This window comes from Thalassophryne amazonica, chromosome 5 (genome assembly GCF_902500255.1).
Source record: "Thalassophryne amazonica chromosome 5, fThaAma1.1, whole genome shotgun sequence".
NCBI lineage: Eukaryota > Metazoa > Chordata > Actinopteri > Batrachoidiformes > Batrachoididae > Thalassophryne > Thalassophryne amazonica.
The window spans coordinates 107,318,625-107,339,394 of NC_047107.1; the positions used below are offsets into that span (position 1 = coordinate 107,318,625).

The 20,770-nt window shown below is 40.8% G+C and overlaps 1 protein-coding gene across 1 annotated transcript; it reads left to right on the plus strand.

Moving 5' to 3' along the window:
• Window positions 1-14,790: 14,790 nt before the first annotated feature.
• Window positions 14,791-20,497, plus strand: LOC117509994 (vesicle-associated membrane protein 8-like). The gene is made up of 3 exons (XM_034169602.1): window positions 14,791-14,820; window positions 15,170-15,325; window positions 20,315-20,497. The coding sequence occupies exons 1-3, from the start codon at window positions 14,791-14,793 to the stop codon at window positions 20,495-20,497; spliced, it is 369 nt and encodes a 122-aa protein (XP_034025493.1).
• Window positions 20,498-20,770: the final 273 nt, after the last annotated feature.

Below are 20,770 nucleotides of genomic sequence, written 5' to 3' on the forward strand. Positions count from 1 at the left end.
CAGTGGAGGGTGAGATTAGCCGGAGAATCAGCGCAGCAGGGGTGGTGTTGCATTCACTCTACTGTACTGTTGTGACAAAAAGGGAGCTGAGCCAAAAGGCAAAGCTCTCGATCTACTGGTCAATCTTCGTTCGTACTCTCACTGATGGTCATGAGGGTTGGGTCATAACCGAAAGAACTAGGTCACGGGTACAAGCGGCCAAAATGGGCTTCCTTGGTAGGGTGGCTGGTGTCTCTCTTAGAGATATGGTGACGAGCTCGGTCATTCGTGGGGAGCTCGGAGTAGACCCACTGCTCCTTCACGTTGAAAAATGCCAGCTGGGTGCCTCCCTAGGGAGGTGTTCCAGGCATGTCCATCTGGGAGGAGACCCCGGGGAAGACCCAGGACTAGGTGGAGAGATTATATCTCCACACTGGCCTGAGAATGTCTTGGGATCCTCCAGTCAGAGGTGGTCAGTGTGGCCTGGGAAAGGGAAGTCTGGGGTCCCCTGCTAGAACTGTTGCTCAAATTTCAAATGTATTAATTTATATAGCACCAATTCACGATGCAATCGTCTCAAGGTGCTTCACACAACATAAAAAAAAACTGAATTAAAGATTTAAAACAATAAAAAGACGACCATTAAACAATACAAGAATAAAAACACATAACACTAATGATAAAACAGGGAAACCAAATGAGTCTTTAAACGTGACTTGAAAGTCTCCACAGTATCCGACTGCCGAATGTGTGCCGGGAGATCGTTCCACGGAGCTGGGACACGGTAGGAGAAAGCTCTGTGACCGGCAGACTTTTTATTCACCCTGGGAACACATAGACGTCCTGCACCCTGAGAACGCAGGGCCCAAGCTGGTACATAGGGGCTTACCAGGTCAGCCAGACAGGGAGGTGCAAGTCCATGAACAGTTTTATAAACTAATAACAGTACTTTAAAATCCAATCTTGCAGCAACTGGAAGCCAGTGCAGGGACGCCAAAACGGGCATAATGTGGTCAAACTTTCTGCTTTGTGTCAAAAGTCTGGCAGCAGCATTTTGAACCAGTTTAAGACCCCTAATCCTGGACTGCGGTAAGCCAGAAAATAGAGCATTACAATAGTCCAATCTAGAAGAGACAAATGCATGAATCAAAGTCTCAGCATCAGCTATAGACAGGATGGGATGAATCTTCGCTATATTTCGTAAATGGAAGAAAGCAGTCCTCGTAATGTCTCTAATGTGGAAATCAAAGGACAACGTAGGATCAAAAATTACTCCAAGGTTCCTCACTTTATCCGTATAATGTATAACACATGAACCTAAGCTAAGTGCTAGCTGATCAAATTGATGCTGATACCTCGCTGGACCAAGAACCATAACTTCAGTCTTATCAGAATTTAAAAGTAGGAAGTTACTAGACATCCAACTTCTTACTGATGCAAGGCAATCTTCCAATGATTTTATGTGAATGAGATTACCAGCAGTTATTGGTATGTACAATTGAGTGCCATCAGCATAGCAATGAAAGGGAATCCCAAAGTGCCGCAGTATATTCCCAAGGGGTGCTACATAAAGGGAAAAAAGCAGGGAGCCTAAAACGGATCCCTGTGGAACCCCAAACTTCATGTCCCTACGATCAGAGGAGGTGCCATTACACAATACACAGTAAGAACGACTGGACAGGTATGACGTCAACCATGCAATAGTAGTTCCAGTAATCCCAAAGTGATTCTCCAGCCTATTGAGTAAAATATGATGATCCACAGTATCAAACGCAGCACTAAGATCCAGCAGCACCAAGACTGTAGTTGTATCTGAGTCCAATGCTCGCAAAAGGTCATTCACTACTTTAGTAAGTGCTGTCTCTGTGGAGTGATATTTTCTAAAAGCAGACTGCAGTGGCTCAAAAAGATTATTCTCAGTGAGGTAGTCCACGAGCTGTTGCAAAACCACTTTTTCCAGGATTTTAGAACAAAATGATAGATTTGATATCGATCTATAATTTTTCAATACACTAGGGTCGAGATTGGATTTCTTAAGTAATGATTTAATCACTGCAGACTTGAAACATTTAGGAACAGATCCAGAAGTTAATGAGAGATTTATAATTTCCAGCACAGTTGACCCAAGAATGGGCTACAGGTCCTTAAACAGTTTTGTTGGTATAGGATCAAATAAACAGGTTGTGCTTTTAGTAGACGTCACGAGCTTCGTCAGTGCGCCTAGCGAGATACCATCAAAATCTGTAAATCTGGGTAACACCTTAGTGGGCGCATCCGCCTGCATAGCAGTATGCAGTGGTTGGACCAAAACCTGCTGAGATATGCGCAACCTAATATCCTCAATTTTCTTCTCGAAATAGTCCAAGAAGTCCTGTGCTGAAAAGGGAGAGTGAATAACAGGTGGCTGTCAATGAATGAGAAATGCTACAGTTTCAAACAAAAACTTTGAGTTATGCTTGTTTTGATTGATCAAATCAGAATAATAGGCACGCTTTGTAGTCAGTAGTGCATGCTTATAATCTAAGACAGCATCATGCCATGCAAGGTGGAACACCTCTAATTTAGAACTACGCCATTTCCGTTCCAAACCTCAAGCCTTCTGCCTTAGGTCACGCAAGTAACCACTGAACCAAGGCGACTGTGCCTTGAGAAGGCGTGGCCTTAAAAGAGGAGGTGCAACCTTATCCAGTGTAGCCTTGAGCGCTAAACTGAACATTCTCCAAACCTGAAGCCAAAATTTCAGGCAGTCTGGCTTCGAGTTCAGTCATAGTTGAGGGATTAATGCGTCACCACAGAGATAGACAAGGCTTTCGGTCCACTAAACACGGCAACATAAATGCACACCTAATAAATGAGTGGTCAGAGACCACCGAGGCAAGAGGCAAAATGTCAGTGTCAATGTGGTGCACCTCATCTCGACAGAACACAGGCACAGACGACCCAGTACGATAGAATACAAACTTTCTCCGAGGTCGGCGGAGCAAACCAAGCTCTCTGATAGCGAGAATGTCCTGAGGGACATTGTTGTTGTTCAGGCTCCGTAGCTCAGCTGCAGAGTAGCTTAGCATTGCGCTGGCCAAGGGAGTGAAGTGCGGCATCATGCAGTGCAAAAAAGGCACTAAACAATCAAAATGGTTAAAAATGCACACTGAAGGACCAAGAACCATGTCAAGTGCATACCCAAAGATAAAAAATTACACTCAAGCCACTAAAAACCAAGTTACAAACGAGAAAACTGGAGAAAAACCAGAGGAGCAGCGAACACACAACGCCAGTCTCACACCAACGCCAGTCCCACACCTCCCATGATCCGATCCCAGATAAGTGAGTGAGTGGAATGTTTCGACCACAGGTTACAAAAAGCAGGAGCTGTTAGATTTGGCAGAGACAGTGGGCGAGATTGACCTGCCAGCGAGAGAACATGGCGATCAGTAACAGGAATACCAACAGCGTAAAACTGTTGTCCACAATGGCGAGTTGTTCGTACTACCTGCATCATCGGCTATTCCAGATGCCCAACAGTTATACCCAGGAATGTCTACAATCTAATTCTTTTGAAAGATTTATCAAATTTAAGCGTAATATGTAATTTTTGTATCAGAAATGCCCCATAGTAACGACTCAAACTTCCAAGTTCTGGATAGCCAAAAACTGCACAGGTTTCAATTTTACATCTTGGTATCACAAAAGCTGTGCATGCACACAAGCAACCTACCGCAGCTCTCCATGGATCTTCCAATGAGAGTATTGTTTTCCATTTTATTAAAGTTAATATCTGATTTCGAACTGTTGAATTTGCTTTTTCTTCCTGGCTTGTACGGCAGAGAGGCTTCAGAATGATATCCATGACGTCACTAGTCTGAAATGATACGAGCCTACTCTGCCTTTCATTTTGCAGTACTGCTTGAAGACTGCAGAAAGGGAAGAGGATTCAGTGGTTGCTCCTCTGTACACAGTCCTTAGGTTGCTGGTGCAATTTGACAAAGCCCCATTTTTGTTAAATGGTGTATCGTATGTATTGTTTATCACAAGAGAAGGTAAGGGAGCATGAAGCCCCGTCACCTAAGAAGCAAAAACATGAAAGGAAACAAAATTGTGACTGGTGATGACATAATGAAATTTGTAACATCACCACTAGATGGAAATAAAACACACAGACGCTTTGGCGCGTCTCGCCATTATCTATAAGTGTATGTTTTAAGTGTATGATATCAAAATGTCCCAAAATGCCCTTCGAGGTTTAAGCATCACATGGATGATTGAAATTAGGTGAACTACTGCTTTAAACTACGCTGTGCACACACACAGACACACACACAGATTGCAAACAGCTTGAGATACATGAAGACTGGTACTGTTTCATAATTGTTCTCTATAATTTATGGCCATGTAAGTACGGTTACTTATTTTCTAAAACAGGGGTGGCCAAGTTCGGTCTTCGAGAGCCACATTCCTGACACTCTTAGTTGTCTCCCTGCTCCAACACACCTGAATCCAATGAAAGGCTCATTAAAAGTCTGCTAACGAGTCTTTCATTGGATTCAGGTGTGTTGGAGAAGGGAGACAACTGTCAGGAATGTGGCTCTCCAGGACCGAACTTGGCCACCCCTGTTCTAAAAGGTTTTTATATATATATATATATATATATATATATATATATATATATATATATATATATATATATATATATATATATATATACTTGTTTTTTCTTGGTTTTCACAAATTACAACCCCTGGCAAAAATTATGGAATCACCGGCCTCGGATGATGTTCATTCAGTTGTTTAATTTTGTAGAAAAAAAGCAGATCACAGACATGACACAAAACTAAAGTCATTTCAAATGGCAACTTTCTGGCTTTAAGAAACACTATAAGAAATCAAGAAAAAAAGATTGTGACAGTCAGTAACGGTTACTTTTTTAGACCAAGCATAGGAAAAAAATATGGAATCACTCAATTCTGAGGAATAAATTATGGAATCACCTTGTAAATTTTCATCCCCCAAACTAACACCTGCATCAAATCAGATCTGCTCGTTGACATTGACCCTATGTGTCTTTTTGCAAGGAATGTTTTCACAGTTTTTGCTCTATGGCAAGATGCATTATCATCTTTAAAAATGATTTAATCATCCCCAAACATCCTTTCAATTGTCCAAAATATCAAAGTAAACTTGTGCATTTATTGATGATGTAATGACAGCCATCTCCCCAGTGCCTTTACCTGACATGCAGCCCCATATCATCAATGACTGTGGAAATTTACATGTTCTCTTCAGGCAGTCATCTTTATAAATCTCATTGGAACGGCACCAAGCAAAAGTTCCAGCATCATCACCTTGCCCAATGCAGATTCGAGATTCATCACTGAATATGACTTTCATCCAGTCATCCACAGTCCACAATTGCTTTTCCTTAGCCCATTGTAACCTTGTTTTTTTTCTGTTTAGGTGTTAATGATGGCTTTTGTTTAGCTTTTCTGTATGTAAATCCCATTTCCTTTAGGCGGTTTCTTACAGTTCGGTCACAGATGTTGACTCCAGTTTCCTACCATTCATTCCTCATTTGTTTTGTTGTGCATTTTTCAATTTGTGAGACATATTGCTTTACGTTTTCTGTCTTGACGCTTTGATGTCTTCCTTGGTCTACCAGTATGTTTGCCTTTAACAACCTTCCCATGTTGTTTGTATTTGGTCCAGAGTTTAGACACAGCTGACTGTGAACAACCAACATCTTTTGCAACATTGCGTGATGATTTACCCTCTTTTAAGAGTTTGATAATCCTCTCCTTTGTTTCAATTGACATCTCTCGTGTTGGAGCCATGATTCATGTCAGTCCACTTGGTGCAGTCAATCAATCAATCAATCAATTTTTTTATATAGCACCAAATCACAACAAACAGTTGCCCCAAGGCGCTTTATATTGTAAGGCAAGGCCATACAATAATTATGTAAAACCCCAACGGTCAAAACGACCCCCTGTGAGCAAGCACTTGGCTACAGTGGGAAGGAAAAACTCCCTTTTAACAGGAAGAACCTCCAGCAGAACCAGGCTCAGGGAGGGGCAGTCTTCTGCTGGGACTGGTTGGGGCTGAGGGAGAGAACCAGGAAAAAGACATGCTGTGGAGGGGAGCAGAGATCGATCACTAATGATTAAATGCAGAGTGGTGCATACAGAGCAAAAAGAGAAAGAAACAGTGCATCATGGGAACCCCCCAGCAGTCTACGTCTATAGCAGCATAACTAAGGGATGGTTCAGGGTCACCTGATCCAGCCCTAACTATAAGCTTTAGCAAAAAGGAAAGTTTTAACCCTAATCTTAAAAGTAGAGAGGGTGTCTGTCTCCTTGATCTGAATTGGGAGCTGGTTCCACAGGAGAGGAGCCTGAAAGCTGAAGGCTCTGCCTCCCATTCTACTCTTACAAACCCTAGGAACTACAAGTAAGCCTGCAGTCTGAGAGCGAAGCGCTCTATTGGGGTGATATGGTACTACGAGGTCCCTAAGATAAGATGGGACCTGATTATTCAAAACCTTATAAGTAAGAAGAAGAATTTTAAATTCTATTCTAGAATTAACAGGAAGCCAATGAAGAGAGGCCAATATGGGTGAGATATGCTCTCTCCTTCTAGTCCCCGTCAGTACTCTAGCTGCAGCATTTTGAATTAACTGAAGGCTTTTTAGGGAACTTTTAGGACAACCTGATAATAATGAATTACAATAGTCCAGCCTAGGGGAAATAAATGCATGAATTAGTTTTTCAGCATCACTCTGAGACAAGACCTTTCTGATTTTAGAGATATTGCGTAAATGCAAAAAAAGCAGTCCTACATATTTGTTTAATATGCGCTTTGAATGACATATCCTGATCAAAAATGACTCCAAGATTTCTCACAGTATTACTAGAGGTCAGGGTAATGCCATCCAGAGTAAGGATCTGGTTAGACACCATGTTTCTAAGATTTGTGGGGCCAAGTACAATAACTTCAGTTTTATCTGAGTTTAAAAGCAGGAAATTAGAGGTCATCCATGTCTTTATGTCTGTAAGACAATCCTGCAGTTTAGCTAATTGGTGTGTGTCCTCTGGCTTCATGGATAGATAAAGCTGGGTATCATCTGCGTAACAATGAAAATTTAAGCAATACCGTCTAATAATACTGCCTAAGGGAAGCATGTATAAAGTGAATAAAATTGGTCCTAGCACAGAACCTTGTGGAACTCCATAATTAACTTTAGTCTGTGAAGAAGATTCCCCATTTACATGAACAAATTGTAATCTATTAGACAAATATGATTCAAACCACCGCAGCGCAGTGCCTTTAATACCTATGGCATGCTCTAATCTCTGTAATAAAATTTTATGGTCAACAGTATCAAAAGCAGCAATGAGGTCTAACAGAACAAGCACAGAGATGAGTCCACTGTCTGAGGCCATAAGAAGATCATTTGTAACCTTCACTAATGCTGTTTCTGTACTATGATGAATTCTAAAACCTGACTGAAACTCTTCAAATAGACCATTCCTCTGCAGATGATCAGTTAGCTGTTTTACAACTACCCTTTCAAGAATTTGTGAGAGAAAAGGAAGGTTGGAGATTGGCCTATAATTAGCTAAGATAGCTGGGTCAAGTGATGGCTTTTTAAGTAATGGTTTAATTACTGCCACCTTAAAAGCCTGTGGTACATAACCAACTAATAAAGATAGATTGATCATATTTAAGATCGAAGCATTAAATAATGGTAGGGCTTCCTTGAGCAGCCTGGTAGGAATGGGGTCTAATAAACATGTTGATGGTTTGGATGAAGTAACTAATGAAAATAACTCAGACAGAACAATCGGAGAGAAAGAGTCTAACCAAATACCGGCATCACTGAAAGCAGCCAAAGATAACGATACGTCTTTGGGATGGTTATGAGTAATTTTTTCTCTAATAGTTAAAATTTTGTTAGCAAAGAAAGTCATGAAGTCATTACTAGTTAAAGTTAATGGAATACTCAGCTCAATAGAGCTCTGACTCTTTGTCAGCCTGGCTACAGTGCTGAAAAGAAACCTGGGGTTGTTCTTATTTTCTTCAATTAGTGATGAGTAGAATGAATTTAGAATTCATACTGCCTGGTTACTAAAAGGTTAAACAAGCACCTGTATATAATTCAACACATAAAAATTCCTTCCTCTCTCCTGAAAGACAGATCCTTCACTCAAACAGCACACTGCAGATTGCAAAACTTCAGCTCATTTTTCAGGCCAGTTTTATCTCCTTTATGGCATCTGTTGTACTGTAGATCTTTAATATATGATTGTGTGAATAAAGTTTTTTTTTCTCAGCCACCTATCACAGTTTTTGCAGACATTTATGTATTTACCACCCAGACAGACAACTCATCCTATGTGTTCTGGGTCGTGCACAGAGAAACACGTCACACAGGCGGAATGTCGAAGCTGACAGTTCCTCACAACACAAGTGAACCTCCTCATCTTGGTCTCGCTGACTAACTGCATTTGACACTAAGTCATTCCAGCAGTACTATAGGATGCTCCAAAGAGACCTGGTACCAAAGACATCCAGTTGTCACCTTGGGTCACTGGTTAGCATCCATCTCTCACAACCATATAGCCAGACAAGCAGCACTAAGACCCTAAAGACTTGGACCTTTGTTCACCTGCAAAGATATCTCTGTCCAGCGACCTTATGACTCCACAAGCTCTCCCCAGGCGTCTCACAGTCTCAAAGGCAAAGGACCCAGAGACACGAATGTCACTGCTGAGATAAGCGAATGTCTCTACAAGTTCAACACTTTAACCAGACACAGGTACACTTCTGATGGTTGACTCCAGGGGTTCATTAAAAAGCCATATCTTCGTCTTAAACCAGGACAATTGCAAATCCAGACACTCTGATCTTCACTCAGCTTCTCAAGTGCTGTAATCAGGGTAGCCATTGGTTCTGCATAGATCACAGCGTTGTCCGCAAAGTCAAAGCCATTAAACCTTTCCTCGACAATAAAAGCACCACCCTGGTTTCCACGACTCTACCCAACACCCAGTCCATACAAACACTGAATAGAGAAGGAGCTAGAACACATCCCTGAGGTACACCAATCTCTCTTGCTGTTCTGCACCGCACTCATAGTGCCTGTATAGAGGCTGACTATGATGTTCAGCCACTTCTTGGGGATCCCACAAATTCTCGGGATGTCCCAGACAGATGCTCAGACTACCTGCTCTGCTTTTGGCACACCGCAGCACAGGACATGTGGAATGCTAACAACCAAAGTAAAATCCCTTTTTCTTTTTATTTATTCATTTATTTATTTATTTATGGTATCATATATACACTGATTTTGAACTTTCAGAGTTTTTTGCATTCACCAAGGATGTAAAATCATTGGCGTTTATTTATTTATTTATTTGTCTGTCTGTTAGCAGGATTACGTCAAAACTACTCCTCAGATTTTGACGAAATTGTCACCACAAACAGATATTAGGCCATGGAAGCCTCCATTAAATTTTGGAGGTGATCTGGATCCAAATCCGGATTCTGGATCAAGATTTCACTTTATATACGCTTTAAAGGATTACGTCAAAAGTCAGAGTTGTTCAGAGTTGGACCTGAAAAGATCAACTGTTTACACACAGAAATGATCACGTAAGAGACACTGAATTTCTTTGTCCTGTACAGGAGAGGACAAACAAGAAGCTCCTTCAGAAAGAACTGTTGTCCGTCCTAAAGGTCCCACCCATTTGCCTCTCCTTTTTATTGAATATCGTTACATACGGCATATAGGGGTGACAATATCTCAAAACAATGGAAAGACACAAAGTCTGGTCTTACACTGATATGAAAACTGTTATGGCTTTTGAGCCCTCAGTCTCCTAAGCTTTCCATAACAATGTCCAGCCCTTGAACCGTGTTCCAGTTACAATGCTCTTCTTCAAGGCTGAACCATTAATCAAAAGTACACATCTGCAATTAGCCAAACATGACCCTAGCCAACCAGTCTGACATTCTGGCAAAACAATCTGCACATTGAATGGTCAAAGATCATCTGCTCCCTTTTCTCGTTTGACAGTCTTAATGATCACTTGAACCATTCAGTGTATATGATTGCTTTTGACACTAAGTAATTATTTAAAGGAATAATGGTACATGAACTTTCACACATGCATATACGTATATATGAAAAATAGAGAACAGAATCAAAGACATGATTACAGAGAGTACATCAAAGTGAAGACATTAATATTTGATAATACATATATTGACAATATAGAGAAAAACCCTGTCATTCTTAAAGGAGAGGCAAATGGGTGGGACCTTTAGGACGGACAACAGTTCTTTCTGAAAGAGCTTCTCGTTTGTTCTCTCCTGTACAGGACAAAGAAATTCAGTGTCTCTTACGTGATCATTTCTGTGTGTAAACAGCTGATCTTTTCAGGTCCAACTCTGAAATCTCTGACAGATTCTTACCAAATTTTCACCACAGATAGATTTTGGGGCGTGGAAGTCTCCACTGAATTTTGAGAAGTGATCTGGATCCGGATTTTGGATCAAGATTTCACTTTATATACGCTTTAAAGGATTACGTCAAAACTACGTCACAGATTCTCACCAAATATTCACCACAGATAGATATCAGACCATGGAAGCCTCCATTAAATTTTGGAGGTGATCTGGATCCAAATCCGGATTCTGGATCAAGATTTCACTTTACGTATATAGGCTTTGAAGGATTATGTCAAAAGTACTTCACAGATTCTCACCAAATGTTCACCACAGATAGATATTAGACCATGGAAGACTCCACTGAATTTTGGGAAGTGATCCGGATCCGGATTCTGGATCAAGATTTCACTTTATATACGCTTTAAAGGATTACGTCAAAACTACTTCACAGATTCTCACCAAATTTTCACCACAGATAGATATTAGACCATGGAAGCCTCCATTAAATTTTGGAGGTGATCTGGATCCGAATCTGGATTGTGGATCAAGATTTCACTTTATATAGGCTTTGAAGGATTATGTCAAAACTACTTCACAGATTCTCACCAAATATTCACCACAGATAGATATTAGACCATGGAAGCCTCCACTGAATTTTGGGAATTGATCCGGATCCTGGATCAAGATTTCACTTTATATACGCTTTGAAGGATTACGTCAAAACTACTTCACGGGTTCTCACCAAATATTCACCACAGATAGATATTAGACCATGGAAGCCTCCATTAAATTTTGGAGGTGATCTGGATCCGAATCTGGATATTTGTAGATTAACTGACTATATAATACACGTGTGTGTGTGTGTGTGTGTGTGTGTGTGTGTGTGTGTGTGTGTGTGTGTGTGTGTGTGTGTGTGTGTGTGTGTGTGTGTGTGTGTGTGTGTGTGTGTGTGTGTGTGTGTGTGTGTGTGTGTGTGTGTGTGTGTGTGTGTGTGTGTGTGTGTGAGGTGTGCTCAAAAAGTATCTGACCTTATTTTATCCCACGGAAACAAATGAAGCCTGCAAGTTGTCCTTTGGTGGGGAGATGTAGGGAACCTAGAATGTGGAACAACATGTGGAGTGTCAGCGAAATTCTTGTCGAAGCTGCTAACAGGAGAGCAGAAGCAATTGCGTCTGGAAGACTTGCAGTGACCCCGACTTCATGAACAGTAGTGATGAGACACAGGGTTTACGGGCACAACCTGGAAACCAAATCTTAAACATTCCAATGGAAACGTCCAACACCACCGAGACCAAAGAAAGCATGGCAGGTGCTCAGCAATGTCAAAGTCATGTTGCCAATTTCTTTTTTCTTTGACTCACAGACAACAGTCATGCTAGTCTTTCCATGCTCCACCTCTTTCTCCAGTCATCTGGCACTGGCAAGATCGCATTTGAACTGCAAGCCCACTCTTCAGAAAACCTGTGACTGACGGAGGATTTACATATATAAACCTTTGTCCTGTGTTTTTAACCACCCCGAAGCCTTCACGAGTAAAGCAATCAAAGAAGCTGAGCCACTTCCTCTTCTGGCTAAGAGGGCACAGGTCAAAGATGAACAATTCACTCTGTGGTCATGCTGGTGTCAAAATATCCTGCACTGTGGTTCTTATCTTTCTGTAATTGCCAACACTTTGGGTGTTGTTGTTTTCTGTGCTGCTGTTTCTTGAAAGTAGATTTGAAGTTACTGGAAACAGCTGAACATACTCTTCAGGATCACAAAAAAACGGTTCTGCTTCATTTTTTGTCTTTTTTTTTTCCCTCTCCATGTCTCTAAAGTGTAAAACCTCTCACAGGGTTATTTGAAGGCTGTATTTCCTAACAGCTTTGTAAAACACTAACCCTCAGACCTAAACATATAAATTCTGCATGGGCTGTAAATTAAATGTGATCTGTATCTCACAGATGAACGTAGGACGTGCACCTGTGCGTCCCTGTATGTGTCTCTGTACTAGTAGTAATAACCATGTTACACCATGCAAACTGCTATGGTATAATTCTGGACATGGCACCTGTCGCATCACTGAAGTTCTGAACATCATCAAACTGCTGCATTAAGATCCCAACAAGATGCATGTTGGTGAGACAGGTCCTCCATACATGCTGCAGTAAGACCTGTCCATCCATAAGGGCCCCTTCACACATCGTTCAGATTTGGTCAATTTGCAAAGAAAGTGCGCATGAAGCAGGAATCATGTGCAAAACATGTAATTTCGTAGCTGCCTCCAACGCCTCGTACACCTGTGGGTGAAAGACAGAGTGTGCGCTGTGACAGCCCATTGAACCCTCTCGCGGCAGGTGTCGGCCAAATTCCAGCTGACACACACGAACATCTAACACCGCTCGCATGGCACTTTGAACATGTGTGGCCATTCGCACTGTTAATACAAAAACAGTCTGCAGACAATCACTGTCGAGGTGGATGTGAAATTTGTCTAAGTGTCCCATGACTGTGAAAATGCAAAGTACACATGTGGCGTGCCAGAGTGTCAGCTCCTCCCACAACACGTGTGCGTGTGTTCTGCGACCCTCCCCAACAACACATCTGTGTGTGCGGTGACAGGACAGGGAGTGTGGCTGCCTGCCCGCAGCTATTGGGACATCTCTGGCTCTAGACATCACACCTGCTAACAGACATGCGTGCTTGTGTGGAAATACATAAAAACATATATCGCTATTGCAATGGGAGGAGGAATGGACCATCAGTCTGTTTGGACATGCAGCAGGTGATCTGAATGTCACATCTGACAGGACACACGTGTTGGGCTGTGGGCGGCATGCCAGATGACCAGGACAAGCCAACAGTATGCCAAATACCCCACTTTCATTCACATATCAGCATAAATACGCTGTACCAAACAATGTTTGGTCAGTTATCACAGCGCTTTTTTTTTTTTTTTTTTTTTTTTTGATACGACTTGTCATCTCCTGGTTGTCTTTTAGCCATCCATCTTTGTCATAAGGTCTCTATGTGAATATGGTTGCTGAGCTGCAACATTTCTGTCTCTGTATGTCTGACAATGATGTGTTGTGCGTTTTAATTTTTATTAATGTTTGTATGTTTGTTTGTTTTATGGCCAGTGGGTTTGTTTTTTTGTTTAGTTTTTTTTTTAGTATGGCAGATGCTCACCCCTCTAAGTCTGATCTGCCTGAGGTTTCTTCCTATAATCAAAAAATTTGTTTGTTTTTTTTCTTCACCACTGTTGCCAGTGTACTTGCTCAAAGGGTGGGTAAGGTCTAAACCTTACTTGTGTATAGGGGTCATGGGGCATGTTGTGATTTGACACTGTATAAATAAATTGAATTGAACTGAATAGACCTGGAGAAAATGAATGACTAATATTCAAATTCATTTTTGCTTTGAAACTGGGCCACACCCCTCCCACAATACCCAATAATCGACAAAACATTGCATCATTGCAACCATTGAATCCATCGATTTCCCTGAGGGAGTCTTCCCAAGGGATCAATAAAGTTCTGTCTAATCTCATCAGAGAAAATCGTGGTGGTCTGAATAGGCCAACAACTAAGATTTTCCATTGGGTTATAGGCATTTGTTCCAGTTTATCATGTTCATGTTAGACAAAGCCATTATGGTACTTGTATCCATAATTCTATATCAGTTATGTGACTATATCTTGATTGTTCCCAGAAATGAAAAATGGCAGCTTTGTGTGAATGGAGAACAGAGAGGACATTCACTTTACACATACTGCTTACAGTCACATCGGACTTATGAGACTACTTGCAGCGGCGTCGTTGTCACTTCTTTCTTCTTTAGCAGTCATGTTGTCTAAGTCCTATATAAGACCCGAGGCCCGTTGATGCCGGTGCTTATCCCCAGATTCCATATTGTCAAATGGATTACAGTCTACAACTCCTCCTGGATGGGACAGCAGTCCGACACTGCTAAGGCTGGTACCCATTTGCAGGTAGTTGGACTGAGACAATGTAGACAATGTGTCTTGTCTAATGACACAGACAATTAGCATAAGCAGGATTCAAAATCAGGTCAACATATTAGTAGGACAGCTCCTTTTCCAGTCAGCCACCTACTAACCTTCCCCCCAAGATAAAAAATAAAACCAAAATTTATTGCCAAGAAGAATGCAAGTATACAAATCATAATTCAGAAATATCTGATAATGCACCTACGACTACAAGCAACAGGTTTACCGTCATGTCCCACAGCAACCTGTACTCAAGGTTGTTGAAATGGAGCAATATCACCATCTGGTGGGCATTTACTATTGATGCAGGTACAACAGTAATTCACCAAGAGCTCTAGTATATTACTATGGTTTAGTTTTCATATGCATCCATCGTGTAGATGGGTAAGATCGCATGGTGGCCTGTGAAGGTACTGCAGGTGGGTCATGAGAGGTCATTAAAAATAAAATAATTAAAACATCTTGGATTTTCAATTTTTGTAATAAAGCTTAAAATTTGATTTTTGTTTTTTAATATAATCAGAAATAATAAAATAAAGCCAGGGGATTTAAATTATCTATTCATTTATATGATGGACTTTAAAATAATACATGGAAATACTTCATCTTAGTCCCATGTGCCAATCAAAAGTGTGATTAAATATTTGGGTGGGCTGAATAAGATTTTAAATTTTCAAAGTGGGCTTCTGAGCTAAGTGGGCTAAGATTGGGAATGACCGCTGTAGATGTTTTCCTCTGTCTGTATGCATCCTTGTCCAGGATCAGGATGGAGAGGAGCCACAGGGCAGCCTGCAGGGTATACATTTTCAGCTGGATGAAGTCACAGACCAGATGAAGAAGAACCTGAAAAAAATTCTACAGGTTGAAAATAATCTGCACGACCTCTTGGACACATCCGAAAAGATGGACATCGAGGTCAGTGTCACTGTCGTTGAGTTTGAGCCTCAATTCTACAACCAAAGTATTCACAAACACAAAACAAATCTATATCACGCTTCTCCATCTGAAAATCCCCAGTTGCTCTCAGTGTGAATAAATGGGTTAATTTATTGTGGGGCCACTTCATTTTAATTAACATTTTGCTTGTGAACCTTTCTTCCACAGCTTTCCACCTGTAATTTATGAATCTAGAATGGAAATTTTTCTGTTGTATGCTCCCATCTAGTGGAGGTATTGCTGTCTGAGTTAGTCAGCTAACAACAAATTGATACGATTGTCTTTTTTTTTTACTGTTATTGTTCTTATCTGTGCTGTGCTGAAAATGGAACATTACCTTTGTCCAAGGGATCAATAACGCTATATCTCTCTATCTAATTTCACTACTTTCCAAAGTAATTTTCAAAGGATTGGTGGATTTGTTTGGTTTTAATTTTTTTCCTCACTGTCCCTAATGAGGTGTTAAGCACAACACATTACAAAGTGCAGCACTTGGGAGCTGTAGAACAGGTCAGACAGCTGTTCATGTAACACGTGCACGAGCTTATTTGTTGCAATCTGAAACATGAAGTAATCACTTACTGTAAGACTGCAGAATCATTCATTCCAGGTAATGTTTCTTTCCTTTTCTTTGTGATGAATTTACGATCACAGATAATGAACTGCTGGATGCAGATCATCAAAATCAACATATTCTTTCTTATAAAATCTATATTTGCATAATTTTTTAACAAATGTAAGTTTTATGAATGTTAATAAAATCAAGCTGAAAGTCTACATTGGAAGCACATCTTGATTGTTTCCTCTCCACGGTGTTGGTGTATAGTGGCAAAATTACAAAGCGCGTCACTGTCCAAAAACGTATGGACCTGGAAAATTAGGAGTTGGTGCTTGTAGAAAAGTGAACCAACATGAGGAGTGCATTGTGAGGGAGTGTCTTTGACCCCTTTTTTGTCAAGTGGTGCATTTCCCTTGACACACCCCCGAGTCACACTAACTGTCAGAATGCTCGTAGCACGGGCCGGGGCGGAGGATTAGCAGCAATCTTCCATTCCAGCTTATTAATTAATCAAAAACCCAGACAGAGCTTTAATTCATTTGAAAGCTTGACTCTTAGTCTTGTCCATCCAAATTGGAAGTCCCAAAAACCAGTTTTATTTGTTATTATCTATCGTCCACCTGGTCGTTACTGTGAGTTTCTCTGTGAATTTTCAGACCTTTTGTCTGACTTAGTGCTTAGCTCAGATAAGATAATTATAGTGGGCGATTTTAACATCCACACAGATGCTGAGAACGACAGCCTCAACACTGCATTTAATCTATTATTAGACTCTATTGGCTTTGCTCAAAAAGTAAATGAGTCCACCCACCACTTTAATCATATCTTAGATCTTGTTCTGACTTATGGTATGGAAATAGAAGACTTAACAGTATTCCCTGAAAACTCCCTTCTGTCTGATCATTTCTTAATAACATTTACATTTACTCTGATGGACTACCCTGCAGTGGGGAATAAGTTTCATTACACTAGAAGTCTTTCAGAAAGCGCTGTAACTAGGTTTAAGGATATGATTCCTTCTTTATGTTCTCTAATGCCATATACCAACACAGAGCAGAGTAGCTACCTAAACTCTGTAAGTGAGATAGAGTATCTCATCAATAGTTTTACATCCTCATTGAAGACAACTTTGGATGCTGTAGCTCCTCTAAAAAAGAGAGCTTTAAATCAGAAGTGTCTGACTCCGTGGTATAACTCACAAACTCGTAGCTTAAAGCAGATAACCCGTAAGTTGGAGAGGAAATGGCGTCTCACTAATTTAGAAGATCTTCACTTAGCCTGGAAAAAGAGTCTGTTGCTCTATAAAAAAGCCCTCCGTAAAGCTAGGACATCTTTCTACTCATCACTAATTGAAGAAAATAAGAACAACCCCAGGTTTCTTTTCAGCACTGTAGCCAGGCTGACAAAGAGTCAGAGCTCTATTGAGCTGAGTATTCCATTAACTTTAACTAGTAATGACTTCATGACTTTCTTTGCTAACAAAATTTTAACTATTAGAGAAAAAATTACTCATAACCATCCCAAAGACGTATCGTTATCTTTGGCTGCTTTCAGTGATGCCAGTATTTGGTTAGACTCTTTCTCTCCGATTGTTCTGTCTGAGTTATTTTCATTAGTTACTTCATCCAAACCATCAACATGTTTATTAGACCCCATTCCTACCAGGCTGCTCAAGGAAGCCCTACCATTATTTAATGCTTTGATCTTAAATATGATCAATCTATCTTTGTTAGTTGGCTATGTACCACAGGCTTTTAAGGTGGCAGTAATTAAACCATTACTTAAAAAGCCATCGCTTGACCCAGCTATCTTAGCTAATTATAGGCCAATCTCCAACCTTCCTTTTCTCTCAAAAATTCTTGAAAGGGTAGTTGTAAAACAGCTAACTGATCATCTGCAGAGGAATGGTCTATTTGAAGAGTTTCAGTCAGGTTTTAGAATTCATCATAGTACAGAAACAGCATTAGTGAAGGTTACAAATGATCTTCTTATGGCCTCGGACAGTGGACTCATCTCTGTGCTTGTTCTGTTAGACCTCAGTGCTGCTTTTGATACTGTTGACCATAACATTTTATTACAGAGATTAGAGCATGCCATAGGTATTAAAGGCACTGCGCTGCGGTGGTTTGAATCATATTTGTCTAATAGATTACAATTTGTTCATGTAAATGGGGAATCTTCTTCACAGACTAAAGTTAATTATGGAGTTCCTCAAGGTTCTGTGCTAGGACCAATTTTATTCACTTTATACATGCTTCCCTTAGGCAGTATTATTAGATGGTATTGCTTAAATTTTCATTGTTACGCAGATGATACCCAGCTTTATCTATCCATGAAGCCAGAGGACACACACCAATTAGCTAAACTGCAGGATTGTCTTACAGACATAAAGACATGGATGACCTCTAATTTCCTGCTTTTAAACTCAGATAAAACTGAAGTTATTGTACTTGGCCCCACAAATCTTAGAAACATGGTGTCTAACCAGATCCTTACTCTGGATGGCATTACCCTGACCTCTAGTAATACTGTGAGAAATCTTGGAGTCATTTTTGATCAGGATATGTCATTCAAAGCGCATATTAAACAAATATGTAGGACTGCTTTTTTGCATTTACGCAATATCTCTAAAATCAGAAAGGTCTTGTCTCAGAGTGATGCTGAAAAACTAATTCATGCATTTATTTCCTCTAGGCTGGACTATTGTAATTCATTATTATCAGGTTGTCCTAAAAGTTCCCTAAAAAGCCTTCAGTTAATTCAAAATGCTGCAGCTAGAGTACTGACGGGGACTAGAAGGAGAGAGCATATCTCACCCATATTGGCCTCTCTTCATTGGCTTCCTGTTAATTCTAGAATAGAATTTAAAATTCTTCTTCTTACTTATAAGGTTTTGAATAATCAGGTCCCATCTTATCTTAGGGACCTCGTAGTACCATATCACCCCAATAGAGCGCTTCGCTCTCAGACTGCAGGCTTACTTGTAGTTCCTAGGGTTTGTAAGAGTAGAATGGGAGGCAGAGCCTTCAGCTTTCAGGCTCCTCTCCTGTGGAACCAGCTCCCAATTCAGATCAGGGAGACAGATACCCTCTCTACTTTTAAGATTAAGCTTAAAACTTTCCTTTTTGCTAAAGCTTATAGTTAGGGCTGGATCAGGTGACCCTGAACCATCCCTTAGTTATGCTGCTATAGACGTAGACTGCTGGGGGGTTCCCATGATGCACTGTTTCTTTCTCTTTTTGCTCTGTATGCACCACTCTGCATTTAATCATTAGTGATCGATCTCTGCTCCCCTCCACAGCATGTCTTTTTCCTGGTTCTCTCCCTCAGCCCCAACCAGTCCCAGCAGAAGACTGCCCCTCCCTGAGCCTGGTTCTGCTGGAGGTTTCTTCCTGTTAAAAGGGAGTTTTTCCTTCCCACTGTAGCCAAGTGCTTGCTCACAGGGGGTCGTTTTGACCGTTGGGGTTTTACATAATTATTGTATGGCCTTGTCTTACAATATAAAGCGCCTTGGGGCAACTGTTTGTTGTGATTTGGCGCTATATAAAAAAATTGATTGATTGATTGATTGATTGATTGATTGATTGATGATCCAGCACACAGGTGCCCTAGTGTTGAGGACCCCATTGGTTGGAGAAGTCCAAGGGGAGCCCATGTTTGACCTGACTGCGGCAGATAGATCATTCCTTTCAAAAGGTGGGGATGGACCACTGGTTTGCCTAGGTGGTTGACACATGCACTTTGTCTTGACTTGGACCAGTACATCCAGTAAGGATGGAGACATGACCACCTAATACCGTTGGGGTTTTTCTGTAATTATTGTATGGCTTTTGCCTTACAATATGGAGCGCCTTGGGGCAACTGTTTGTTGTGATTTGGCGCTATATAAATTAAATTGATTTGATTTGATTTAAAATTAACTTTTATTCAAGACCAAGGCATTGGGACTTTGGAGTGGTCGAAATCACCTGAAGACCAAGGTGACACTGAGACCTGAAAAACAAGTTTGAACTTACAGATCTTACGTTCTGATGCTTCTTTTTAAAGTTCATGTTGCAAATTAACTTTATGTGATTGACGAAAAGAAATTTATTGAAAACAGATTGTTCACTCCTTCTTGGTGCTCAGTGGATTCAAGGCAGCGTTGCACTCTGGGATTTATTATCAAATATACTGCCAGTCAACACACTGAGAATTAATTTTGTGATTGTAATTTTTAATTAATGTGTATCCTCATTCTATTCTGAGACTGAGTCAAGATCAAATAGAATTGCTTTTATTTCCAAGACAAGACCAAGTAAGTGAAAAATTGGTCTCGAATCCAGGACTGGACTGCAGTACTCCACCACTAACATCAGGAATACGTGACTTTTATTTTACCGAGATGTCTTTTGTTTGTCCTCACTCAGGCTAAGAAGCTCAGGCAGAAGTCCAACGAAGTGGCTCGCTCCTGTTGGTGGAAGAACATCAAGCTGGTTGAGGCCATTGTGGTGGTCGCCCTCATCATCGTCCTCATAATCATTCTGCTGGCCACCGGCGTCATCCCTGTCAATGCATCTGTGCTGCCCATAACAGCCACCACCACACCCTAAACACACACATGTTCCTGTTGCACAGCGTACCAAGTACCTGATCAAGGATTTTGTGTGTGTGTTTGTGTTAACAGTCGTGTTAACAGAATGAGTTAAATTTCTGGATGTAGGTGCAAGGCACCTCTTTATCCACATCTTCATCCATCTTATCCATCAGCGCCTTGGGGCAACTGTTTGTTGTGATTTGGCGCTATATAAGAAAAAAGTTGATTGATTGATTGATCTTATATCCATGGGTGACAACTCAGTGCTCAAAAACCAATACATTCTTTC

Bases quoted from the DNA above. Each gene is read 5' to 3' on its own strand.
- LOC117509994 (XM_034169602.1), top strand. From the start codon at position 14,791: ATGGGTAAGATCGCATGGTGGCCTGTGAAG. The intron at 14,821-15,169 runs GTACTGCAGGTG...ATCCTTGTCCAG, and splicing joins TCGCATGGTGGCCTGTGAAG to GATCAGGATGGAGAGGAGCC. The intron at 15,326-20,314 runs GTCAGTGTCACT...GTCCTCACTCAG, and splicing joins CCGAAAAGATGGACATCGAG to GCTAAGAAGCTCAGGCAGAA.